Source organism: Trachurus trachurus (assembly GCF_905171665.1).
Source record: "Trachurus trachurus genome assembly, chromosome: 22".
Lineage (NCBI taxonomy): Eukaryota > Metazoa > Chordata > Actinopteri > Carangiformes > Carangidae > Trachurus > Trachurus trachurus.
The window spans coordinates 1556845-1584486 of NC_139907.1; the positions used below are offsets into that span (position 1 = coordinate 1556845).

The 27642-nt window shown below is 44.4% G+C and overlaps 4 protein-coding genes across 6 annotated transcripts; 2 read left to right on the plus strand and 2 right to left on the minus strand.

Annotated features, from left to right (window-relative positions):
* Positions 1-307: 307 nt before the first annotated feature.
* Positions 308-5915, plus strand: LOC311005850 (nuclear factor 7, brain-like; the record flags this gene model as incomplete). Its single annotated transcript, XM_083998460.1, has 2 exons — positions 308-757; positions 4953-5915. 2 exons carry the CDS (start codon positions 308-310, stop codon positions 5913-5915), a joined length of 1413 nt encoding a protein of 470 aa, XP_083854586.1.
* A 3432-nt stretch (positions 5916-9347) lies between these two features.
* Positions 9348-10647, plus strand: LOC311005851 (zinc-binding protein A33-like; the record flags this gene model as incomplete). Its single annotated transcript, XM_083998461.1, has 1 exon — positions 9348-10647. One exon carries the CDS (start codon positions 9348-9350, stop codon positions 10578-10580), a length of 1233 nt encoding a protein of 410 aa, XP_083854587.1. The 3' UTR covers positions 10581-10647.
* A 136-nt stretch (positions 10648-10783) lies between these two features.
* On the minus strand, positions 10784-24599 carry LOC311006102 (NACHT, LRR and PYD domains-containing protein 12-like). 3 transcript variants are annotated; one of them, XM_083998775.1, is made up of 8 exons: positions 24509-24599; positions 23392-23585; positions 20561-23135; positions 18906-19082; positions 15920-16102; positions 13872-14054; positions 13564-13740; positions 10784-13148 (listed from the first exon to the last, which is right to left on the minus strand). In XM_083998775.1, exons 1-8 carry the CDS (start codon positions 24562-24564, stop codon positions 13142-13144), a joined length of 3552 nt encoding a protein of 1183 aa, XP_083854901.1. In that variant the 5' UTR covers positions 24565-24599; the 3' UTR covers positions 10784-13141. The 3 variants fall into 3 exon arrangements, 2 of the variants coding, with proteins under 2 accessions (XP_083854901.1, XP_083854900.1); XM_083998774.1 differs by having other exon boundaries at positions 20561-23138; XR_014596370.1 differs by lacking the exons at positions 10784-13148; positions 13564-13740; positions 13872-14054 and adding an exon at positions 18310-18434 and having other exon boundaries at positions 15985-16102; positions 20561-23138.
* Positions 24571-26402, minus strand: LOC311005852 (uncharacterized protein; the record flags this gene model as incomplete). Its single annotated transcript, XM_083998462.1, has 3 exons — positions 26349-26402; positions 25146-25298; positions 24571-24784 (listed from the first exon to the last, which is right to left on the minus strand). Coding segments are annotated over exons 2-3 (348 nt in total), but the record flags the coding sequence as incomplete, so codon positions are not given.
* Between the last annotated feature and the right edge of the window lie 1240 nt (positions 26403-27642).

The window sequence follows — 27642 nt, forward strand, 5'->3', positions numbered from 1 at the left end:
TAAATTTCAGAGCCTGTACTTTTTACTTTTACTTGAGTAGATATTTGAATCAGTACTTTCACTTTTACCAAAGTCGTTTTTTACACAGGTACTTTCACTTCGACTCAAGTAAAGAATCTGGGTAATTTTGCCATCTCTGCAACACTGCTGCTTCAACCTGCTGACACTCCACACACTGAAGGTGAGTTTGACTAAAACCTGGACTCAGAGTCACAGTAAACTTCAGTCAAGTCAGTAGAGGAGGGAGGGGAGCCATGACTGACTCTACTTCCTGTCTTTTGTCTTTTCAGCTTCACTCACAGACTAAATGGCTTCCAGATTAGAGGAGCATTTCTGCTGTCCGGTCTGTATGGAGGTCTTCAGAGATCCTGTTGTTCTGTCCTGCAGCCACAGCTTCTGTAAAGACTGTCTGAAGAGCTGGTGGGAGGAGAAACAAGATGAACTGTGTCCAGTTTGTAAGACAAGGTCTACAATAAACCAACCACCCTGTAACCTGGTGTTGAAGAACCTGTGTGAGAGCTTCTTACAGCAGAGAGAGCAGAGATCTTCAGAGGCTCTCTGCAGTCTGCACTCTGAGAAACTCAAACTCTTCTGTCAGGACCATCAGCAGCCAATGTGTCTCATCTGTCTGCATTCAGACACACACACCAACCACAGAATCAGACCCATCGATGAAGTTGCTTTACCACTCAAGAAGGAACTTGAGGAAACTCTGAAACCCTTGAAGAAGAAGTTAAATGGTTTTGAAGAAGTCCAAGTGAAGTTTGGTCAAACAGCAGAACACATTAAGGTCCAGGCCCGACACACAGAGAGGCAGATTAAGGAGCAGTTTAAGAAGCTTCACCAGTTTCTAGAAGAGGAAGAGGAGGCCAAGATGGCTGCACTGAGGGAGGAAGAGGAGCAGAAGGGTCAGAGGATGAAGGAGAAGATGGAGGCTCTGAGCAGAGAGATAGCAGCTCTTTCACACACAGTCAGAGCCACAGAGGACGAGCTGAGAGCTGAAGACGTCTCATTCCTGCTCAACTACAAGGCTGCAGTGGAAAGAGTCCAGCAGCGCCCCCTGCTGGAGGATCCACAGCTGGACTCAGGAGCTCTGATAGACCAGGCCAAACACCTGGGCAACCTGACCTTCAACATCTGGAACAAGATGAAGGACATGGTCTCCTACGGTCCTGTGGTTCTGGACCCAAACACTGCTCCTCCAGATCTCATCCTGTCTGAAGATCTGACCAGTGTGAGAGAAGGAAACAAACAGCAGCTTCCTGACAATCCAGAGAGGTTTGATGATTTCTACCCTGTCCTGGGCTCTGAGGGTTTTAACTCAGGTGCTCACAACTGGAATGTCGAGGTTACAGTAGACGGTGGGGACTGGGTGTGATAGCAGAGTCTGTGCAGAGGAAGGGAGACGAGATGAAGGATGGATTAGGGGGAATGTCACTGATTAACGGTATATACTCAGCTTGTTCATCATCAGGTCCAAACATTTATCTCCCAGAGCAGAAGAAGCTGCAGAGGATCAGAGTGAATCTGGACTTCAACAGTGTCGTTCTCTGATCCTGATACTAACACACACACACACACTTTCACTGAGAAGATGTTTCTATACATTCAGATTGCTGATAAAGTCCCAGTGAGGCTGTTACCAGTGAAGGTGTCAGTGACAGTGGATCAGAGCAGTTAGAGATAAAGAGGATGATCATATCATTGTTTATTTCTTAAAGGAAAAAGTCTGAAAATTGAACCTGTTAAACTGCACCTGTCCTCCTGCTGCCTCATTATTACCAACAATCTTTATTTCTCTTTGACTTGTGGTGGTTTTTATGTTTATTATTATTCATTTTTTAAGTATATTTTTTCATTCTATTCTCAACGTTTTCATCTGTAAAATGGTTCACTCATTGCATTTACCTTGGTTTGATTGATGTTGATTATTTTATGTTATATTGTTTTTATGTTGTGTAGATCTATGAAGAGCAACAAAATGATGATCAATAACTATATCGAAATCAACAAAAACAGCTGATTTCAGTGTAAACATGTCGGTTCATCATAAAAGCTGAATGTTCAGTTCTTTCTGTGTTTCATCAACACAATAAAATCTTGTTTGGACTCATATGCTGCTTTTCTGTTTCTTTGACAGTTACACTAAGGCTACGTTCAGACTGCAGTCAAAAGTGTCTCAAATACGATCTTTTTGGGATCAAGCGACCAGGTCAGATCTTTTCAGTGGTGTTAACACTCAAATCTGGCCCAGATCCAATTTTTTCAAATCAGATTTAGACCACTTCCATAACTGGTCCTGAATCAGATTCAGATCTGATTAATGTGACCCCAGTGTGAACAGCTAAGGCAGATTTGATGCGACTTTTACGTCACTTTACAATGTTTATTTTAGGGTTTGTTTTAAGAAACGGAGGCAGGACCAAACACACACACACCACATTTTAGATGGTAATGTGAACAGCAAAAAACAACAAATCGTATCCGAGTAAAAAATATCCGAATTCAGCATTAAACCAACACTAAGTAACTTTTCAGCCTTCATATAATATTTTCTGAACTTTTTTGATGGTGCATCGACTTACAACAGGTTGAATGACATCTCTGTCATGGCCTGAGGGGGTCTGTATCACCTTTACTGGCACTAAGCAGCTTCCAGGTGGATGGTAGGAACCCCTGGCCTCCACACAAAAAACTACAAATGTGCTGACTGCTTTACGGCGTACGTCACTTCCTCCTTTCCCCATTTGTTAAAAAGTCGAGGCGAATGTCTGTGTGATTACCGCTATCATGGCAGAAGCAGCAAGAAAACCAAAGAAATTCAAAGCTTTTAATTCTGAGGAGACTAAAAAACAAAAAACTGCCACCTATTGGTCAAAAAATGGGGGGATCCCCAAAACAGTTTCATAGACACAGAAAATAATCCACGAATATGGCACACATCAGTGGGCATCACACATGCGAAGAGCGTACGCCCCATGACACCCGTAAGAGCTATTTGAGCACCTAATTCAGGCTCTCCCCAATCATTGAACCACTTATTATCCCTCAATAAGCCGAATTCCGTCTTGGAAAATCCACAACAACCCATCTACTGAACCTCACTCAACACATTGAAGATGGGTTCCAGAGAGCCGTTTTTGTTGACCTGTCCACAGCATACAACACTGTGAATCATCGCCTTCTCCTGAAAAAGACCTTTAAGCTGACAAATGACCTGTCGCTTCTTTGTAGTCTTGAACAACATGCAAAGCCGCTGGCGACGTCAATGAAATGGTTTACCTCAAGGCAGTGTCCTGGACCTCCATTATACAACAATGACCAGCCAACAGACCAAAGGACCGGACGTTTCATTTATGCCCACGAACCTCTGTAACATCTCAAGAGAGTACGTTTGAAGCAGTGGGAGCAAACCTCACCAATGCCCTAGGTGAGCTCCTCCTCTATTATGAACAAAATCATCACCTACGTGCCAACCCTGCAAAAACCCAAGTATGCTCGAACCACCTCAGGAACCGTGAGGCCAACCGACCTCTCAACATCCAATGATCTGGAACATCGCTTGAGCACTGCCCCCAGCCAGTCTATTTAGGAGTCACGCTGGATCAAACACTCTCCTACAAGAACCACATCATCAACACCAAATCCAAAGTTGAGTCTCGAAACAATATCTTATGGAAACGAACCACCTCAAAATGGGGAGCCACAGCATCCACCCTAAGAACAACGGCCCTGGCCCCGTGCTACTCATCTGCAGAATATGCCTGCCCTTAGCTGTCAGAGATAGATCAACCCACGCAAAGAAACGAGAACCGACACTGAACAACATCTGCTGCCTGATCACTGGATGTCTGAAACCCACCAAAACAAACAACCTACATCTCCTTGCCGGTATTGCCCCTCCCACTTCAGGCGGGAAGTTACAAGCAAAATCAAGATTACAAAAGCCACAACAGGTGAACACCACAATCTCCATGGACGTGAACCCCCACCACAACGACATGAGTCAAGAAGAAGCTTTCTCAGCCATATCCAACATCCCGAATGGAAAATAGAATGGAAAAGCTCCAAAAGGAGCCCCCACCAGTTCACATGCATACCATCTGCTGAAGAACTACCTCCTGGCTCAGACACACCATGGACCCAATGGAATCTCTCTGTGGAGAGTCCGGTCAGAACTCTGGCTGGTCCCAATAACGAGGCCTGGGGGGAAAGACAAGTTCCCTTTATTTGCTCTGACAGCTGAATGATACAGGAGGAGTTAAAGCATCCTCACATCAAACACAACAAGGACATTAAACTACAACTTTTACATTACAAGTCAGTCTCAGCAAAACAACTAATCCAAGCTACGTGACAAAAACAGAACTGCTACATCAGCTGTTTACAGCAATGAATCAAAGGTCTGCAATGAAACTCAAACTGTTTTATGGTTGATAAAGCTCTCTGCCCCCTTACCTGAAATAAACCAGGTAAGTTATTAACACTGAGGACCAAGTCCCGGGAACCACTTCATTGTACTTTTGTCACACAGAGACACAGACTGAAGAAGAGACGATCAGATCCAGCTACAACACTGCTGCTTCAACCTGCTGACACTCCACACACTGAAGGTGAGTTTGACTAAAACCTGGACTCAGAGTCACAGTAAACTTCAGTCAAGTCAGTAGAGGAGGGAGGGGAGCCATGACTGACTCTACTTCTTGTCTGCTGTGTTTTCAGCTTCACTCACAGACTAAATGGCTTCCAGACCAGAGGAGGATCTCTGCAGTCTGCACTCTGAGAAACTCAAACTCTTCTGTCTGGACCATCAGCAGCCAGTGTGTCTCGTCTGCAGAGATTCAGAAACACACAAAAACCACACATTCAGACGCATCGATGAAGTTGCTTCACAACTCAAGAAGGAACTTGAGGAAACTCTGGAGCCCTTAAAGAATAAGTTAAAGGGTTTTGAAGAAGTTCAAGAGGAGTTTGATCAAACAGCACAACACATTAAGGTCCAGGCCCGACACACAGAGAGGCAGATTATGGAGCAGTTTAACAAGCTTCACCAGTTTCTAGAAGAGGAAGAGGAGGCCAGGATGGCTGCACTGAGGGAGGAAGAGGAGCAGAAGAGTCAGAGGATGAAGGAGAAGATGGAGGCTCTGAGCAGAGAGATAGCAGCTCTTTCACACACAGTCAGAGCCACAGAGGACGAGCTGAGAGCTGAAGACGTCTCATTCCTGCTCAACTACAAGGCTGCAGTGGAAAGAGTCCAGCAGCGCCCCCTGCTGGAGGATCCACAGCTGGACTCAGGAGCTCTGATAGACCAGGCCAAACACCTGGGCAACCTGACCTTCAACATCTGGAACAAGATGAAGGACATGGTCTCCTACAGTCCTGTGGTTCTGGACCCAAACACTGCTTATCCAGGAGTCACCCTGTCTGAAGATCTGACCGGTATGAGGCGAGGATACAAACAGCAGCTTCCTGACAATCCAGAGAGGATTGATTCTTACTTGGCTGTCCTGGGCTCTGAGGGTTTTAACTCAGGGACTCACAGCTGGGATGTCGAGGTTGGAGACAATACATGGTGGTCACTGGGTGTATTACCAGAGTCTGTGGAGAGGAAGGGAGACAAGATGGGGTCTGAATTATGGGAAATAGAGTTCAATAAAGGTAAATACTTTAGAGCATATTCACCACCAGGTCCATACATTGATCTCCCAGTGCAGGAGAAGCTCCAGAGGATCAGAGTGAATCTGGACTTGAACAGAGGAAAACTGTCGTTCTCTGATCCTGATACTAACACACACATACACACCTTCACACACACTTTCACTCTGAAGATGTTTCCATGTATTGGTAATGTTGATGAAAATCCATTGAAGCTGTTACCAGTGAAGGTGTCAGTGACAGTGGAGCAGAGCAGTTAGATAAAGAAGATGATCATATTAATAATATTGTTTATCTCTTAAAGGGAAAAGTTGGTGAATTGAACCTGTTAAACTGCACCTGTCTTCCTGCTGGCTCATTATTACATACACTCTTTATTTCTCTTTGACTTCTCAATGGGTTTTATTTCCATTTTCTTCTTCTGTGGTTTAAATTATGTCTAATTTTATGTTATTAATCTTGTGTTATTGTGATTTTGTGTAGATCTATAAAAAGCAACTAACTGATGATCATTACCTAGATCAAAATCAACAAAAACAGCTGATTTCAGTGTGAACATGTCAGTTCATCATAAAAGGCTGAATGTACATTTATTCCTATTTTTCATCAACACAATAAAATCTTGTTCTGACTCAGTCATGTGCTGCTTTTCTGTTTCTTTGACTGTTACACTAATACACAGACAGTAGAAGTACAGTGAACATGGAGAGGATGAGATTGTGAGTTTTGTGCAGCTCATGTGTCAAACTGATTAAGTTGTTTCCTGAGTTTTAGCATGTTTGTGTCTCTGAACGTGGTGTGGTGTAGTGTCAGGGTTCATCCAGCAGGGGGCGACAGGACACAGAGCTGAGTGAAATACAGGTGATGGATTGTAGGGAGGTTGGACAGCACGACTCTCTGTGGAGAGTCCGGTCAGAAGTCTGGCTGGTCCCAATAACCAGGCCTGTTTGGAAAGAAAAGTTCCCTTTATTTGCTGACAGCTGAATGACACACTTGGAGTGACTAGTGATGGGAATAACGGCATTAAAATAAACGGCGTTACTAACGGCGCTACTTTTTTCGGTAACGAGTAATCAAAAAAGTTACTGTTTCCCCTGTTACAATGTCGTTACCGTTACTGACAATAAAATGTGCCATTACTCAGCGTTACTTGACTGAAGAAGTACCATCAGAAAATACTGTAATACCCAGTTTAGAGACGAACTGTGCAAGTCTGGTCACTTTTCCTCTGTGTTGTTAACCCTCCGCCTGGCCATGTGCATTTGTTTACAACGAAGCCGCCAAAAAATCAATCCATGGAGCGGTGGATGACGTAACTGTCATAAACAAAAGGTTGCGGGTTACGGAGGTCATTTGTGTTGCTGTGCGCTGAGACGAGAGCTGGGACACCGGGGTGGAGGCCAAGTACTACACTGATGTTGCAAGGTTGGTTTTCAGCCATTAGACGCGAGGTGGAAGGCAGGGTTACAAGCTGTCATTCTGACATACCGCTATTCCGACATGCCATCATCCCACCATTCCGACACGGCTTTCAATATAAGGAAATGTGTGTTACTCAACAGGTGACTCCCTCCTACTTATCTGGACTGTTTACTTCTGGACTCTATCTATCTGGCCTGTCTAGCCTCTACCTGGTCTTTTTTACTAAACTTAACCAAATCCTTTCATCATTGCCTCAGCCCAACCAGTGTAAAATCTTTTGGGGAAAAAATACCCTATTAAAGGAATTGTTGGAAAGTCAGGATGTTTTAAAAAAGAAAAAAAATACTGTCATTCCGACCATAGGATTCAAGAATAGTCAAAATAATGGGACATTTGATAGAAAATTAAGTGTTGCCGTTTCGACAATTAGAGGCCTTTGTCTCTGTTTTCATTGATGTTTTGACAATGCAGCATAGGTCGACAGGGAACAGCAACAACTTAACATACAGGACCTGGACCATTTACAAAAAACAAACAAACCCTGAAACCTTTTGAATGTGAACCACCTTAATGTTAAATCACAGCACAGCAAACCTTCAGAGATCGAAATCCCACCATCACTGCTGCTAGGCCTGGTTCTGAGGTCCGTCAGGTAGAGACCTAAAGAAGCTGACCGACTCCTATGAGCCAAAACTCATCCATGTGATCAGAGTCCAGATCTGACTGCAGGAGGATCCATCCATCAATAATGTGTGAACTGTTGAAGTCGCCATATTATTTGGGAGGCTGTTTAGAGTTAGGTGGTCTCTGATCAGGCCTCTGAAGAAACCTGTAATGAGTCTAGCAATAGAACTCTGTTCAGAAAACCATTGATTTAAGACAAAGCTGATGGAACAGGAACCATAAAGACAAAGATCAACACAGAGTAAACAGTCGCTGCTCTTCATTTCACTTGGATTATTTACGGAAGAACTTTAGTAGAAGTTTGAGGAACTGGACTATTTTCTTCTCTTCATGTTTCTGCTCAACTGATTGCTACTTTCTACTGCACAACATTTATCACATTGAGTTTCTTTAGACTTTAGACATTAAATAAATCACAGAAACTGTAGGAGCCATTCTTTAGTTAGTGTTTTGTGCAAGTACTTTACTTTGACCACAAGGGTGCAGTACCTTTTCATTTTATTTGCTTATATAACACCAAGCAGCTGCTGAGCTGCCTGAAATGAAGGGTGATTAATTTGGGCGCATGACGTCTGTCCGACTACCCATTTCTCCGACCATACATTTCTTTATTTTTGCGTCCATTAGTCCGACCTCCCACTTCTCCGACTTAAGTAGCCCTAACCCTTAACCTTACCCTAAACCTAACCTTAACACTGTAGAATGGGTAGTCGGACTTTTGGGCAGTTGGACTGATGTATGCTCCCTGATTAATTTGAGTTGGATGGTGGTGGGTTCTCACAGTTCTTACCGACAGCCAGAGGAAAGCCAGTGATCTTTGTTTTTGCTTCAATCCACATCAATTACATGGTAATTTTCTGTTTTATTAATACCCTTTTTTGTTACAATAAATGGGAACATCACCCAAAGAGACCAACTTTGCACAACTGTATTTTTTCTTCTGGAATCAAGTAAAGATCTTCCTCAAGCCACCATCAGGTGATTAATACGTTTTTGTTTTTGGATAGTCACCACAGAAACTAAACAGAGCTGCTGCACAGAGTGTTTTCAGCAGTGAATCAAAGGTCAGAAACGAAACTCAACTTGTTTTATGTTTGACAAGACTCCGCCTCCACCTGACTCACCTAGACAAACTAGGAAAACGGTTTATTGGACTTTATCAGTCACAGAGTCACAGACGAGGAGAGACGAGGAGAGACGATCAGATTCAGCTTCAGACCAAACTAACAACTTCCTGTGAGTGAGTCCAGCTACAACACCGCTGCTTCAACCTGCTGACACTCCACACACTGAAGGTGAGTTTGACTAAAACCTGGACTCAGAGTCACAGTAAACTTCAGTCAAGTCAGTAGAGAAGGGAGGGGAGCCATGACTGACTCTACTTCCTGTCTGCTGTGTTTTCAGCTTCACTCACAGACTAAATGGATTCCAGACCAGAGGAGGATCTCTGCTGTCCGGTTTGTACGGAGGTCTTCAGAGATCCTGTTGTTCTATCCTGCAGCCACAACTTCTGTAAAGACTGTCTGAAGAGCTGGTGGAAGGAGAAACAAGATGAACTGTGTCCAGTTTGTAAGAGAAGATCTTCAATGTTTGAACCGCCTATTAGTCTGGCTTTGCAGAACCTGTGTGAGAGCTTCTTACAGCAGGGAGAGCAGAGATCTTCAGAGCCTCTCTGCAGTCTGCACTCTGAGAAACTCACACTCTACTGTCTGGACCATCAGCAGCCAGTGTGCCACATCTGCAGAGATTCAGAAACACACACCAACCATAGAATCAAACCCATCGATGAAGCTGCTTCAGAACTCAAGAAGGAACTTGATGAAACTCTGGAGCCCTTAAAGAAGAAGTTAAAGGGTTTTGAAGAAGTTCAAGTGGAGTTTGGTCAAACAGCAGAACACATTAAGGTCCAGGCCCGACACACAGAGAGGCAGATTAAGGAGCAGTTTAAGAAGCTTCACCAGTTTCTAGAAGAGGAAGAGGAGGCCAGGATGGCTGCACTGAGGGAGGAAGAGGAGCAGAAGAGTCAGAGGATGAAGGAGAAGATGGAGGTTCTGAGCAGAGAGATAGAAGCTCTTTCACACACAGTCAGAGCCACAGAGGACGAGCTGAGAGCTGAAGACGTCTCATTCCTGCTCAACTACAAGGCTGCAGTGGAAAGAGTCCAGCAGCGCCCCCTGCTGGAGGATCCACAGCTGGACTCAGGAGCTCTGATAGACCAGGCCAAACACCTGGGCAACCTGACCTTCAACATCTGGAACAAGATGAAGGACATGGTCTCCTACAGTCCTGTGGTTCTGGACCCAAACACTGCTGGTCCAGATCTCATCCTGTCTGAAGATCTGACCAGTGTGAGAGGAGGAGACGAACAGCAGCTTCCTGACAATCCAGAGAGGTTTGGTTCTTTCTGGTCTGTCCTGGGCTCAGAGGGTTTTAACTCAGGGAATCACAGCTGGGATGTCGAGGTTGGAGACAATACAGGGTGGGCACTGGGTGTGTTATCAGAGTCTGTGAAGAGAAAAAGAAAGAAGATGGAGTCTGGATTATGGACAATATGGTTTAATGGTGATAAATACTCAGCACATTCACCATCAGATCCAGACACTGATTTCCATCTGCAGAAGAAGTTCCAGAGGATCAGAGTGAATCTGGACTTGACCAGCGGAAAACTGTCATTCTCTGATACTGATACTAACACACACATACACACCTTCACACACACTTTCACTCGGAAGATGTTTCCATTAATGGGAACTGGTGATCTCCTCCCAGTGAAGCTGTTACCAGTGAAGGTGTCAGTGACAGTGGAGCAGAGCAGTTAGAGATAAAGAGGATGATCATATTTATAATGTTGTTTATGTCTTAAAGGGAAAATTTACTGCATTGAACCTGTTAGACTGAACCTGTCCTCCTGCTGCCTCATTATTAATATTTTCCTTATTTACTACTTTTCATGTGTAAAAAAATATTTTACATTATGTTTGTTGTGACTTTGTGTGGAGTAATGAGCACCAGTCAACTGATGGAGATAAACGCTTTATTTTCAGTTCTGCTCCAGATGATGAAATGTTAAACGTGAAAAGTGATTCTTCTTTCATTACATATGTGACAAGTTTGTATCTGTTCATATGAAATGATCTAAAATGCATTAACGTGTTAGTTAATCACACAAGTTTAATACACATTCCTCCCTGTTTTTCATCAACAAAATAAAATGTTGTCTTGACTTGGATTCATATTCAGCTTCGTCTTTAAGGTCTCCTGCATCTACACAACAACCCCCCACCCCAGACCACCTGAGTCCTTGGACACTGATCTGTCTCTGATTACAACTCAACTCAACTTTATTTATAAAGCACTTGAAACAGCCACAGCTGGGACAAAGTGTTGTACATAAATAAGAACGTAAAACATTAACCAATATAAAACAATAAAACAATATCAATGGTAAAACAATAAAACACTAAAACAAGAGCAAAGTCTCATGCTGGGTTGAAGGCCAATGAATAAAAATGAGTTTTAAAAATGGACAGTGAGGAGGCTTCTCCGATGTGCAGTGGGAGGATGTTCCATAGGTTGGGACCAGCAGTAAAAAAAAGCTCTATCCACTCTGAGTTTCCGCTTTGACCTGGGTACCTCCAGGAGCACCTGATCAGCTGACCTTAGGCACTGGGCAGGAGCGTAGGGGTGGAGCAGCTCAGAGAGGTAAGGCAGGGTGAGACCATTTAAAGTTTTAAAAACAAATAGCCTAAAATAATCTTAAAATGAACTCTAAAGTGCACAGGCAGCCAGTGGAGGGGGGCCAGGATGGGAGTAATGTGCTCCCTCTTATGTGCTCCAGTTAGGAGGCAAGCTGGAGACATGTGAGGGAGGACTGGCTGACTCCAAAATAAAGTGCATTGCAGTAATCCATCTGAGATGGGATGAAGGCATGGATTACTGCTTTAAAGTGCTATGGTGCAAGGAAGGGCTTCACCTTTGCAAGCTGCCTAATTGCTGCCTATTGCACAAATTTCCCTATCCAAATTAAAATCACTGTCCATCTTAAAACCCAAGTTTGAGACTGTTGGCTTCATATAGTGTGCCAAAGGGCCCAAGTCAACAGGGGGGGGGGGGGGGGGGGTTCACAGGACCCTCCAATCAATAATCAACACAATATTGTAAACAAGAAGTCTTAACAGAATAAGCAACACAATAAATTATCAAAATGAACATCAATATAGCTAGTCTTACCCAGTAGTTCTGTACAAACATCTCAGTGTTTTGTGTAACAGTCAGTCAATATATGCAGAATAACCAGAATAAGTATCACTCAAATGGTGAAATTGAAAATAACAATCTTACATAATTTTCTCTATTTCCTACACAGAACACTGGGATGTTTGCTGTACAGAATTGAGCCTTAATCATAAGTTTGTGCTTATAGCTCTTTACAGTGAACAGTGGTAGCTGTGGTAGCCGGCCAACCACATCTTCTAAAACCATCAGAGATACAGGATCACACAAATCAAATACAGCTGAGCAAGGAACTGGGTCAGAGGGGTCAAGTGCAGGAGTAGCGATGGGAGCTCTTGCAGTAGCAACCTTTTCAATGGAAAAAATGCAGAAAGCTATTGCACATTTCAGGGGATGCCTCTGTGCACGCAGGCTGAGGGGGATTAAGAACAGATTCAATGGTTTTAAATAACACACGTGGGTTGTGACCATTTGACTCAATAAGGTTTGATAGGTGTTCTCTTCTGGCCTCTTTAACAGTGCTCTGGTAGCAGCACCAGTAGTCCTTTAGGATTTAGTGAGAAACCTGCAGCTTGTCCTTCTTCCACCTGCGTTCAGTTTTGCCGCACTCCTGTCTGGCTGTGTGAGTTCTCACTTTGAACCAGGGCTCACGGCTACCATAATGGTAATTTCACACTTAGAAGGAGAGGCGCTAGAGAGCACCACTCAGTGGTTTGCATTCTACCAGCTCAACACTAGATGGGAGTAATTTTCATACAGTTAATCTTTAAGGTAACCTCCTCACCTATGAAACCATCAAAACGTTTTAAAGTGAGTAAGTCTTGGTGTGAAAATGGAGACGTAGACGTGATGTATTGACGCAGCTCCACTGCTCCATTCAAATGTTCTGTTTTCAGGATCAGTATCTTCATCTTCATCTGAAACTTATTGATAGTCCTCAGACCTCCATGAGCTCCAAGTCCAGATTCACTGATGATGGAGGATGGAGGACACACACACACACACACACACACACACACACACACACACACACACACACACACACACACACACACACACACACACACACACACACACACACACACACACACACACACACACACACACACACACACACACACACACACACACACACATCACTCTCTCATCACGTCCTGTAGAGAAGAAGAAGAAAGTTTAGGAAGGTAATGAATCCAAGCTGTGTGCTCAGGTGTAGTGTGTCAGTGTGTTTTAGCTTCTGATTGGCTGTTGACATTTGATAGAGAAACTTGTATTGATAATGTATAGACAAAAGTAGTGTATCGCATAATATTATAATGTAAGTAATTACTTCCAATTGACAGTAACTAATTATATATAATCAGGGATGCAAACGGGTAAAGACCAAAAAGATGAATAATTGACGGGGGAGGACAATTAGAGTAATAGGTACAGTATATGCAAGAATTAATTATTGCATACATCTTGTCATATGTGATTTCACATCCTGGCAGGTTCACCTGCTGCACTTCAAACATTTTATTTTACTCCCAGTCATCAGCTGTGGAAACAGCTACAGATCAGACTCACCTTAGAGTCTCCAGTCGAAAGTCTGGACTCTCCACAAGATCATGAAGCTGCTGCAGAGCTGAAGAGCTCAGGTTGTTGTTCCAGCTCAGGTCCAGGTGTCTCAGGTGGGAGGGGTTGGACTTCAGAGCTGAGACCAGAGAAGAACAGCTGATCTCTGACAACCTGCAGTTCCTCAATCTGAATAAAGAATAAAAAAAAGAAGATACAATTATTAATAATTGATCAGATGTGTCCTGAGTGAAGATCAATCAGGTTCAGTTGTGGATCAAAGATCTAAGATCTACAACAGTAACAGTCAGTGAACTGACCTCAGAGTCTCCAGTCTACAGTTTGGACTCTCCAGAAAACCACTCAGATCCTTCACTCCTGAATCCTGCAGCTGGTTGAAGCTCAGGTCCAGGTGTCTCAAGTGTCTCAGGTGGGAGGGGTTGGACTTTAGAGCCAAGACCAGAGAAGAACAGCTGATCTCTGACAACCTGCAGCTCCACAATCTGAATAAAGAATAAAAGCAGTGAGTTGAGGACAATGCTCCTTGTTGACAGCGCATACTAGCTATGTTAGCTATATTGCTCTGTGTGTCTGATAAGTGTAGCCTGTTCCCGGAGCGAGACCAAGACCCCCTTAGCCGGTGCGGAGCTACCTAGCCTAGCCACCGCTAGCAGCTCCCAAGCAGCCGGGAAGCCAGCCCCGCTGGGTGACAGAGCGAAGGAAACATAAAGCTACATGGCCTGTGTTTCACCATCAACCCTTCATTTCTCCAACTTTTCCCCACTCAGTGAAAACATGTTGAACTCAACATGTTTGGTCTGTTGCTCTCAGTGGTCCCGCTGCTGGGAAGCCGACATTAGTCATTGGCAGCTCTGTCCTCCAAAACGTGTGGGTATAAAGACTCCAACGAACATAGTTAGGTGCATCCCAGAGGCCAGAGCGGGCGATGTTGAGGCTAATCTAAAGCTGCTGACAAAATGTAGACGTAAATACAGTAAAATTGTAATACATGTCGGCACTAATGACACTCGACTTCGCCAGTCGGATTTAGCTAAAGTTAATGTGGAATCGGTGTGTAACTATGTAACGGAAGTCTGCGAGAATATCCACTGCCAGTCACGAGGGACCCGAGAGGTGAAGTGACGACTTGTGGCGAGTTTCGGTACTGCAAGTTAAACTCACTCACCCATAAAAGACGTGCAAAACCTGACCGCCAATTGGTCATTGACCTCTTGCAGAACGGTTTGCATCGTTGCCCGCGGTGTGGGAGACCAGAGTTCAAGACTCACCCGGGGCAGTCCAACAACACAACGCATAGGTTACCACATCGGTCAAAGCAATGTCAGACTTAGTAGGCTAGTTTTCTCTGGCCCACTGCCCAATTTGGCGAGTGACGACATGTTTAGCCGCATGCATTCATTCCATCACTGGATGTCTAGGCGGTGCTTAACAATAAATGTGGCTTATAGACAACTGGACCTCCTTCTGGGGAAAGCATGGTCTGATTAGGAGAGATGGCATCCATCCTACTTTGGATGGTGCATCTCTCTTATCTAGAAACATAGAACATTTTATTCGCCATTCTAACCCCTGAAAAACACCCAGAGTTCAGACCCGCAAGCAGAGCCGCAGTTTAACACGCCCCTCTGCAGGTTCCTTCGTGCTGTCACCCACCCAGCCCTCCTGTCCCATAGAAACTGTGTCTGCCTCGAGGCTGTCTAAGCCTAAACCCAAATCTAGAGGAGTCATTTATAGCAACTTAGTTAAAATTAAAACCACTGCTCCAGCAAACCAACCCAATAAAACTATTAAATGTGGTTTGCTAAATATTCGATCTCTCCCATCCAAGTCTCTCCTAGTGAATGATTTAATTACAAATCACCAAATTGACACATTAACACTGACTGAAACCTGGTTGCAGCAAGATGAATAACAGTTTAAATGAATCTTCCCCTCCTAGTTACATTAACTACCATGTGCCTTGTAACACTGGCAGAGGATCGGAGTGGCCGCAATTTGTCAGTCAAATATGCAGAGAAACCACCTGCTTATTATGGGATGTTGGCTCTGAATGTTTCACTACAAACACCACAGAGCCTCGGGAAAGAGGAAGAGCCACCAGCTACTGATTATAGATCAGTCACTGTCTGACACATTACATGTGTTTCTGTAGTTGACTGGACTAAAAGCAGAATGAAGAGTTACTGTCAGTGTGAGAGAAGAACAAGTGGAAACATGAGACAACAACTTCAAACGTCCTTCATTCACAACATCAAAGTCAATAATTCAAGTTCTGAGTGAAGATCAATCAGGTTCAGTTGTGGATCAAAGATCTAAGATCCACAACAGTAACATTCAGTGAACTCACATCAGAGTCTCCAGTCTACAGTCTGGACTCTCCAGAAAACCACTCAGATCCTTCACTCCTGAATCCTGCAGCTTGTTTCCACCCAGGTCCAAGTGTTTCAGGAGTCTCAGGTGGGAGGGGTTGGACTTAAGAACTGAGACCAGAGAAGAACAGCTGATCTCTGACAACCAGCAGCCCCTCAATCTGAATAAAGAATAAAAGAAGAAGATAAGATAATTTATCATTGATCAGATGTGTCCTGATCAATGATCAGTAAAGGGACTTTGTCCTTGTGTTGTTATAGTCTCAGTCTGTCAATATACAATCAATCACACCTGTTGGATTCTGATCACTGTTGATTGATGATGTGATCCTCTCTCATCAGCTTTGTCTAAATAAACCTGTTAAAGGAGGAGTCCAGTCCTGTTCTGGTTCTGTGGACCACAAATCCACTGTTGTGCTAGTTACTGAAAAATAGTAACTAGTTACAGTTACTAGTTACTTCATTAAAAAAGTAACTCAGTTACTTAAACCAAAAATTAATGCGTTACTGAGAAAGTAACTTTTTCGTTACTCTAAAACCTTTTTTTTTTCTCAATGCTCCCATTAAATAAAGGTTTATTGAATTCCCCTCTAATCCTCATTTCAGTTCTGTACTGATGCTGATTAAAAAACACGTGTTTTTATCTGTAAAATTTTACCATCATCATCATGCTGCATGATGTCAGCAGCAGCTTGACCTAACAGAACTGCAAACAAATCTCGAGTTAGGCTACGTTCAAGAACCTGTTTTCAGTGACGAAAGTAAATTCACTCCAGCTGTATTTTTTTTATCGATCGATCAGCTGTGTTTACCCAGAGCGATCGCTCTGTGTTTACCATTTCAGGTGTCATAATTCGAGTCCGTCTGTCGCACTCTAACTGCTACTGCTCGGGTGGAGGGGGTGCTTGTGTGTGTTGTTCATTTTGAGGGCAACTGCGTGTCTTACTGCCAGAGGTGGCAAAAGTACTCATATTCTGTACTTAAAGCAGATATCAGCTTCACGGCCGTTTCGGCTAATGCTGCGTTCAAGGCAGGCTTTTGAAACCGTAAGTTACAGCTTCAAGTCACAACTACGACTTGGTAGCGTTCCAGGTAACCCGTAGCTCGTGTTTTTACCATCCTGTTGTCTGTGAAAGTTCCCTATAACGGCCACTCGTAACTTCCGACCCGTGAACTCGTACCAGATCGAACTGGTATGACTTCACAGGAAGGAAAAACACAAAGTACGAGTTTCTTTGAACGCACCATGAGTTAGCAGCCCCCGCCCTTGTCAGGCATCAATTGGTCCTCGTGCTACGTCACCACATTCACGCGCATCCCTTGGCTGCACACACAGCCCTTCATGCCGTTCTCTCTCCTCATTGGATAACACTTGTATCCCACAAGGAAAATTTTCTCCTCGGGTTACAGCAGAGCAGAGTGACGGAGAGACTCGTGTTTAGGCTGAAATACTTCATGTAAGTGATTGCTGACGGAAAATAGGACTATTTAGGACTTATATTAACAAAAACATTCCACTGATATCTGCTTTAAGTAGAAGTACAGATACATGTGTAAAAAATACTCTGGTAAAAGTAGAAGTACTGATTCAACTCCTTTACTCAAGTAAAAGTAAGAAAGTACAGGCTCTGAAATGTACTTTCAAAGTAAAAGTAAAAAGTAAAAATTAATTTTTGCCGTTAATGAAACCTACATAATTTGATAATTTTGTTAAACAAAAAAGTTCAGACAGAATAATCAAGATTGAACTGACCAGAGGCAGTGTTTCCCAACGTTTGGGCCGCCACAGACTCTCACAAAATAATAATAATAAGAATTTTTAAACAGCGTTTCATCACCTCTCATCTCTGCCAGTCAGTCCACCTGCCGTCTCTCTCGCGTGCCGCACGCACACGCGCGCGCGCTGATACACAGAGACACGGGGGAAAAAAGGACAGGTTGCGCTTTGCCGCTCGTAAACGGTAAATGCGCTGATTGTACAGTATTCAACCCCCCCCCCCCCCGTCGGATAGTCCGACCACCATCGCTTCCTTCCTCCATGCAAGCAATATATTCCTTGCCTCCATGTCGCTGCTACAGTACAATACAAGTTGGTAACTCGGTTCTCTCTCTACCCCCCCCCCCCCCCCTTTCCCTCTCTAGTTCGCCACGTCTTTTACCGGTGCTTTTACGTCGTGTCAAAAAAAAAAGTAACGAGCCTGTTTTTACAATGAAAGGAGTAGGAAGTACATATTTTTGCGTATAAATGTAGGGGGTAAAAGTAAAAAGTCGTCAGAAAAATAAATCAAGTAAAGTACAGATACCTGAAAAATCTACTTAAGTACAGTAACGAAGTATTTGTACTTCGTTACTTGCCACCTCTGCTTACTGCAAAGGCTTCACAGTTAGTGTGTAATGAGTCAACGTCTGAGCAGTGGTCCGAGCGGATCAGAGAAGCAGCATAGCCTTCAACATGGTGGCAAGTTCCTGGGATGACGTCACAGCGCCCATTCCCTATTGATTAATTTTTATTAGTCACGATTATTTTGACCACATCTGTTTTGACTTTGGTTTTACCTCATATTCTCAGAGCAAATTAAAAACCCATGAAACATGAATTTGTAACATAACTGTTTTGAAATTGTTATTGTATTGAAACACAAATTAATGAAATGATACAATATTAAAGTCAGGGTTTCCCCCAGAAAACTTGTTTGTTAAGACCGGTGGTAGGGCACCACACCCGCCGCCAAGCATGTTTTTTTTTTGTGACCGGGTCCTATTGGCACCTTCATCTGAGAGCCAGCTCATCATCACCATCACCATCATCATATTCATCCCATTGACCTCTGAGTGACCTCTGACCCTTCACCTTCTACCAGCTGCAGTAACATGGAGTCACAATCAGTCGCTGCTTCAAACTGAACTTCACACATTTGAACTGAACACAGACAAAAGTCCAACAGGTCCAGTCAGTGAACTCACCTCAGAGTCTCCAGTCTACAGTTTGGACTCTCCAGTCCAGCACACAGAACCTTCACTGATGTATCACTCAGGTCCCTGTTGGAGCTCAGGTCCAGTTCTGTCAGGTGGGAGGGGTTGGACTTCAGAGCTGAGGCCACGACTTCACAGTGACTCTCTGAGAGTTGACAATCAACAAATCTGTGAAGAGAGAAAATATGAAACATGTAAAGGTCTTAACACCCTGGGGACGTGATGAATAAAAGACAAGAAAATGTAAAATATTGCAGCAAAACCATTCATACCAGTGGTGTTGTGAATAAGGCAAAAGATACGTCGGAACCAGGAAAATGATTTTGGTGCCTAGTGTGCGAGGTGTTATGAAAGCAAGTGGGTTAGCACGTCTTTTATGGGCGAGTGAGTTCAACTTCAGTACCGTTAACCGCCACACGTCGTCACTTTTCCTCACTGGTACCTCGTGACTGTGACTATACCCTCGGACCTCCGTTACACTCACCCCTCTAAACTCACTCCACCCAGGGCATCCAGGTCACGCACCAATGTGACTGATGTTGTCTGGCCTTCAACCACATGAACCTAAAGGCTGTGCTCCCCAAATTCCACAAGTTCATAAACTTTCCGACCAGAGACAATAATATACTGGACCAGGTCTACTGCAACATCCCTGGAGCATACAAGGCATGTCAGATCACATCACTGTGGAGCTGATCCCTGCCTACAGACCTCTGATCTGCAGGACCAAACCCACTTCAAGAACAATTCAGGTTTGGACTGAGAAGGCTTCTTCAGCCTTACAAGACTGCTTCGAGCTCACAGACTGGGGAGTGTTCAAAGTGAATGCTGATCTTAAGAATTACACGTCATCTGTGGTGTCCTATATTAGTTTCTGCACTGATGCTGTCCTACCCACAAAGACAATTTCTGCACTGATGCTGTCCTACCCACAAAGACAATCACGGCATTTCCTAATCAGAAGCCATGGGTGGACAGTACAGTGAGGGCCCTGCTCAAAGCTCGGGATGCTGCCTACAAACATGTGGAAAGGCATCAGGACCATGACAGACTATAAAAGCAGCAACCAGCAGGTAAGCCATGACACCTTAAACAGCTTATTGGCACGTTTCGACTCTCCGAACAGTAGAGAGACTGCACATTTACCTCAGCCAGAGGCGCAACCACTCAACCACTTGCCTTGCAGCTGCATCAAGTGAGTACCAACTCCAACAGAGCTGCAGGCCCAGATAAGGCCAGACCCTGAAGTTATGTGCTGACCAACTGGCAGAAGTCTTTCTGGACATTTTCAATCTTTCCCTGCAACAATCTAAGGTCCCTGTCTGCCTCAAGTCCTCCATCATAGCACCCCTTATCTGGGATCTTAGTAGATCAGGTCCTAAAAGGTTAAAACTATGGTTCATGTGCAGTCGTACTAACACCTGGAAACACTAAGGTGGAAGATTTGAATAAAACCTAAAAGTCAACATCAAAAAACAAAATAACTGTTAATTAATTAAACAGCAAGGATCACAAGCTGAGGAATCCACATGTTGGAGCTCACAGCTTTTACTACACCTCATTTTAATGAGAATAAATGAAAACGGTTTTATCTGAACTTGACTTAACTACTGATCAATAATTAAATTGATCATGTCTGGACTCACCGAGCCTTCCTGCAGTTCCTCACAGCTGGGATCAATCTCAGTCGTCCCTGATCTGATGTGCTGTACTTCTTCAGGTCCAACTCGTCCAGAACCTGCTCTGACATCTGCAGCATGTAGGCCAGAGCTGAACACTGGATCTCAGAGAGGAACTGTGATCTGTTCTCTGACTTCAGGAACTCCTGGATCTCCTGATGAACTGACTGGTCCTTCATCTCCATCAGACAGTGGAAGATGTTGATGCTTCTGTCAGGAGAGGAGTTATAACTGTTCATCTCCTTCAGGTTGTTTATGGCTCTCTGGATGGTTTCTGGACTGTTGTCTGTCTGACCCAGCAGACCTCCTAACAGCCTCTGGTTGGACTCCAGAGAGAGGCCATGAAGGAAGCGAACAAACAGGTCCAGGTGACCATTTCTACTGCTGAGGGATTTCTGCATCGCTCTCTGCAGGAAGTCAACCAGGGGTGGGGAACTGTAATTGATCTGTGGATGACTGTTATTGATCGATGGAGGACTGTTATTGAGTGGTGGATGACTGTTATTGATCAATGGAAGACTGTTATTGATTGGTGGATGACTGTGCACCATTGATCTAAAACACTTGGAAATCAAATTAAAGAAAGTCTTTGATTCTCCCAGGAAGCTCTCTTGGCTCAAATCATCATCACGTTCTTCTTGGTAGTAGTCATCGTCATCACGTTCTTCTTGGTAGTAGTCATCGTCGTCACGTTCTTCTTGGTAGTAGTCATCATCATCACGTTCTTCTTGGTAGTAGTCATCGTCATCACGTTCTTCTTGGTAGTAGTCATCGTCATCACGTTCTTCTTGGTAGTAGTCATCGTCATCACGTTCTTCTTGGTAGTAGTCATCGTCATCACGTTCTTCTTGGTAGTAGTCATCGTCATCACGTTCTTGTTGGTAGTAGTCATCGTCATCACGTTCTTGTTGGTAGTAGTCATCGTCATCACGTTCTTCTTGGTAGTAGTCATCGTCATCACGTTCTTGTTGGTAGTAGTCATCGTCATCACGTTCTTCTTGGTAGTAGTCATCGTCATCACGTTCTTCTTGGTAGTAGTCATCGTCATCACGTTCTTCTTGGTAGTAGTCATCGTCATCACGTTCTTCTTGGTAGTAGTCATCATCATCACGTTCTTCTTGGTAGTACTGATCATCATCATAATCTTCTTGGACGTCATACAAGGTTAAATCAACACGTTGTTTTCCCAGGAACTTCTCCAGGACCTGTGTGTTCCTGTTGGTGAAACAGTGGAACATGTAGACTGCAGCAAGAAACTCCTGAACACTCAGATGAACAAAGCAGTAGACTGTTTTCTGGAAGATCACACTCTCTCTTTTGAAGATCTCAGCACAGAGTCCTGAGTTCACCAAGGCCTCTGTGACATCCAGACCACACTGCTCCAGGTCTTCTTGGTAGAACATGATGTTTCCTTCCTCCAGCTGTTCAAACGCCAGCCTCCCCAGCTTCAGAAGAACTTCCCTGTCGGCCTCCGTCAGCTCCTGTGGACTCGTCTCATGTCCTTCATGTCCGTACTTGTTCTTCTTCCTCTTGGTCTGGACCAGCAGGAAGTGTGAGTACAGGTCAGTCGTGGTCTTGGGCAGCTCTCCTCTCTGGTCTGTGGTCAACATGTGCTCCAGAACTGTAGCACTGATCCAGCAGAAGACTGGGACTTGACACATGATGTGGAGGGTCCTGGACGTCTTGATGTGTGAAATAATTCTTCTGGACAGATCTTCATCACTGGACCTCCTCCTGAAGTACTCCTCCATCTGGGCATCAGTGAAGCCTCGGACCTCTGTTACCCTGTCGACACATGTAGGAGGGATCTGATTGGCTGCTGCAGGTCTGGAGGTGATCCAGACCAGAGCCGAGGGAAGCAGATTCCCCTGGATGAGGTTTGTCAGCAGCAAGTTGACTGATGACGTCTGTGTGACATCAGACACAACCTCCCTGTTGTTGAAGTCCAGTGACAGTCGGCTTTCATCCAGGCCGTCAAAGATGAAGAGAAGTTTACAGACAGCCAGCTGCTCTGCTGTTACCTTCTGTAATGTTGGATGGAAAACATGGAGCAGCCTGAGAAGACTCAACCGCTGATCTCTGATCAGGTTCAGCTCCCTGAACGAAAGCAGAACCAGCAGACTGACATCTTGGTTCTCCAAGCCCTCGGCCCAGTCCAGAGTGAACTTCTGCACCGAGAAGGTTTTTCCAACGCCAGCGACGCCGTTGGTCAGAACCACTCTTATGGGTCTCTGTTGGACGGGTGAGACCGTAGAGACGTCCTCTCTCTGTTGGTCAGGGAAGTCTCTAAAGATGTTGTTGCACTTGATTGGAGTGTCATGGAGGGTCTTCTTCTTGGACGTTGTCTCCAGCTGTCTCACCTCATGTTGGGTATTAACCTCTTCACTCTGCCCCTCTGTGATGTAGAGCTCAGTGTAGACGCTGTTGAGGAGGGTTCCACTTCCTGTTCCACTTTCTGTTCCCTCAGTTCCTTCAGTCACTCGTTCACATCTGCTCCTCAGACTGATCTTATGTTGATCTAAAACCTCCTGCAGACCACGATCTGCTGAGAGAGAAGAGACAGAGTCAGACTGAAGACAGAGAGTCTGACAATCTGATCAGATTATTTTCATCAGCTACAGAAAAACTACAGACAACAAAGAGAAGGTTTGAATCATCATCTTAAATGTCAGTGCTGTGTGATGGAACAATGACTCTGGAGAAAACAACAGGTCTGGATTCACAAATGACCACATCAGCAGACAGATGTTCAGTCTCACTTTGTACACAGCTGCTCTGATTGGCTGTCTGCAGCTCACCTCTGGTTCTGGGTCTTTGTCCACACTGGGGACAGGAGGGGGGTCCTGAAGAACCAGACTGGTCCCAGTCTGAGGTGAAGCACTGTCTGCAGAACCAGTGTCCACAGCTGGTGGAGACTGGATCCTTCAGGACTACCTGACAGAGACCACAACAGGACAGCTGCTGGTCCACAGAGACACCACTCCTCTTCCTCCTGTCAAGACATTTCTGGATCAACAACATGTCACAGTTACAGCTCCACATCTGTGCTCTGATTGTTTTTGGTGGAAATTCTTATTCTGTGGAAAGTCTGTTAGATTGATTAGTGTAACCTATTGTATCCTGGTGTGTTTAAAGGACCTTGAGGCACGTACAGAGCCCCGAAGCTGCGCTGCTCGTCTGTCCAACACTTGAAGCCTAACTTTTCATTCAAATAAACTAATGCAACTGTCACAATTGTTAGATTCTTCTGAAATATCTTCTAAAAATAATTTAACCAGCCGGCGGTAAACCTCTAAAAACCTGTGGGTAAGTTACTCAGCTCATAAGAGTTTGTTTTCTTCCCCGGGATGAGGATGGAGGTTGACCGGCCGATGAGCTCAGCTCCCCGGCAGCTGCCTCTGTGATGGCTGGTGCAGCTTGGCTGCTCCCACAGTGGCTCTACACACTTCTCCGAAAACGTCGGAGTTAATCTACTTACAGACGTTATTTGGATAAACTGACCATAGATCGGGAATCTAAATTGTCACTTTCTCGCATTAAAAAATATCAAAACTTAAGAAAGTGACGTTGATAGATGGCAAATTAACAGTCCTGCTCTGTACAGAGTCCAATCGTGTCATTGAACCAATGTTTTGACCTCCAGCAGGTCACGTAACTGAAAACTATCTTGAAGACCTTTCTGACTGTTTCTCTCTAATATCTCCAAAAAACATTTCCAGAAATTTGCCAATATTTCCTTTGGAATTGATACAAATATTGCTGAAAACTCCATATTTCATATGTTATGAGCATGGCTGAGAGTAAAAGCTTACAGACATAGCAACAATAACCAAGGGGGGCAGGGCTTAGCAAAGTAAAAACCCTGGACATGAGTCTAATGACTGAGCTTAGTTTACAGTAGAAATGTTCTCTTACTGTGATTCTGAAGCTCCAGCTCCATGTCTAAAGTAAAGAAGTTCATCTTTGGACATGTCACTCTTCAGAGACCAGCAGGTGGGTCCAGGTCCAGGTCTGAAGTAAAGAAGTTCATCTTTGGACATGTCACTCTTCAGAGACAAGCAGGTGGGGGTGGGTCCAGCTCCAGGTCCAGGTCCAGGACTGAATTCTGGAGGAAGCTCTTTGGACCAGTCACTCTTCATGGACAGACAGATGGATCCTGGAGACTCTGCTCTCAGTCTCTGGTTCTGACCTCTGCAAACACAAACATGTTTTTATTGACATTACATTGATCACTGATCAGTTCTCTGGTCACAGATGCATTGTGGGAAGTCTCCAGTGACGTCAGCATCCAGCACCACACACTGTAGTGAATGATGGTAGCAACACAGCAGCATCATAGACAACAGTGGAGAGTCAGTCAGTCATTAACTGGGTCCAGTGTCCAGCTGCTGAACATCTGTCTCACATCAGCTCTACACAGGATCACACACTGACACTGATCAACATCTGGATCAACATCTGGATCCACTGGACCAACATCTGGATCTACTGGACACAGGAGGACAAAACACACACATACTTTTGAAGTTTGGGTTTGTATCAGGTCTCTTACTCTGAGTCTGAAGGTCCGGGTCCAGGTCTGAAGTTTTCAGGTTCAGGTCTGGACCGGTTACTCCTCAGAGACGGACAGATGAATCCTGGAGACTCTGGCCCGTCCTTCTTTTCTTCCTCCACATTAACACTCATCTTCAGGACTTCAGTCAGTCTGAGAGGACCAGAAACACACACAGTCTGATCACCTGTCACACCCAAATACACTGAGGACAAACTATCATCACTGTCTCACAGTTGTTTACCTCCTTCCTTGTCCTTTCACATTAAATCCATGTTTATCCAGTCACCACGACCTTTGACCTTTGACCTCTGAAGTTTTCTCAGGTCCTTGAATTCAAGTCGATGTTTGTTCTGAATCTGAAGAAGTTTACAGTCGAGGTCAAACTGAGACAATGTGCTAACAAGAATGAGACACACAGACGTACAGACTCATCTGACTCTTCTTCTCTCCACAGTCCACCGAGACAAACTGACTCTCTGACACTTCAACAACAACAACAACAATAATGATAATAACAAATAATAATAATAATGTTGTGTTAACACTCACTAGTCTCTGACTTCAGTTTGTCTCCTTCTGCTCCGTTCACTCTAAAATGGCATCTGAACAGTTTCACCTGCCTCGGCTCTGCGTCTACAGGAAATCACCTGAGTTAGTAAAGGTGTGTTTTACAGTTTGAAGTTCATAGTGACAGAGAGAGGAAGTCACTCTATACGGCAGACTGGCGCCACCTGTTGGGTATCTGTCGGTATTAAACCTGTGTGGGCAGATGAAACCTGACACCATGTAGAAAGAGTGAGCTGAATGATTTAAAGAAACAGCAGCAGCACAGAGACACTCCACTAAGTACACTAACTCCACTAACTTTGAACACATTGAACAGGTTAATATTGAGATGGTTGAACAGCTGATCCTCTCCCAGTCTCACCGTCTGTGTCTCACTGAGCGTCAGGTTCACTGACTGATCACAGAGCAGCTTTGTGTTCAGGTGACAGCTCACCTCTGCTCCTCCTCTACGACTCTAGTGCTGCCGCTGGAGCTCAAAGGTCAGAGACAGTAAAAATGATCTGAAGCTGATTGTTCCCACTTCAGCAGAAACCTCTTCACCACAGAATCAACACTCAGTTTAGGTTTCTGCTGTCAGCATTAAAACACCAGCAGCACATTCACACACAGACGCTGACTGTTATTTAGTCTCACCTCAGTTGAATCTTCTTTGGGTCCCAGCTGAGAAACAGCACAGGGACAAGTAACTGTTGAACTTATAATGTCCACTCGAGAACAAACACCATGTTGGCACCGTCATTACACTCACCTGACTGAGTGACTGCCCAGTCCAAACCAAGGTAAACACTACGGCCCAACCACACAACAGACAGTAGTTCTCAATCAAAGAACAACACACAGAACAATCCCCACACCAAGCTCCTCACAAATATATATTCAGTTATTATTTAGTATGAGTCATACGCAGACACTTTTATACTCTCTTACACACACTATTATACTCATACACACACTATTATAGTCATACGGTATGACTATAATAGTGTGCGTAAGAGAGTATAGCAGGGCCGGTTCTAGGCAGGCATATATGAGGGGGCAGTCAGAAATGTGAAGGGGGCATCATGTGAACACATCATGCTCCAGCACTTTTTTTTCTCTGTGCTTACAGTAACTTAATTGAATTGGGTTGTTGGCTATGTGTCCAACGCCAACCTGGAGAAGTGGATTGCACTTTGTCAGGCCTCTACCTTCAGACCTGTCCAACTAGGGGCCGGGGTGGCCAACCAGGGTCTTAGAGCCCAAATTTGTTACTGTCGTGATGCAAAGAGCCACATTATATGGGGGGTTAGGGGTGCCTATACCTGAAGATGCATTGCAAACCCAGAGGGGGTGAAAAAGGTGAGTAGCTAAACCCCTGTAGGGGGGTCTGGGGGCATCCCCCCCAGAACATTTTTGTGATTTTAAAATGTGAGTGAAGCCGTAGGCCTAAGCAAAACATTTAGTAGCAGCAGTTTTACACTGCTTACTTACAGTTTTGATAAATGAGGCCCCAGGCCCAGAGCCCAGACGCTCACAGATGCAGCTCCGCGGCTCATCCGCGGCGCTGTCCGTGGTGCTGAAGGTGACAGGTTAACTTGACAAACAAACTGCAGCATAGTTCTGTTTGTTTATCATGTGTGTCAGTTTTGTTTGTGACTTGATAGTTTAGTTGTTGAGATTAAGAACATCACCCCCTCATCAAACCAGTGATAGGCATGCTGAAAAGAAAAGAGAGAGAGAGACGCGCCTGGGTATCGCAGCTGTAAAAAAAAAAAAAAAAAAAAAGTCGACGTGTCGGAATAGCGGTATCAAAAAGTGTCGGACTACCGGCATGTCTAGATAGAGGGATGTCTGAACCCCCAACTTAACTTCTTTCTCTTTGGTAATATACACATTTTTTGAGTATATTAAAATGTGCTTTCTCAACTTCTAAAATTTGGATTTGAGG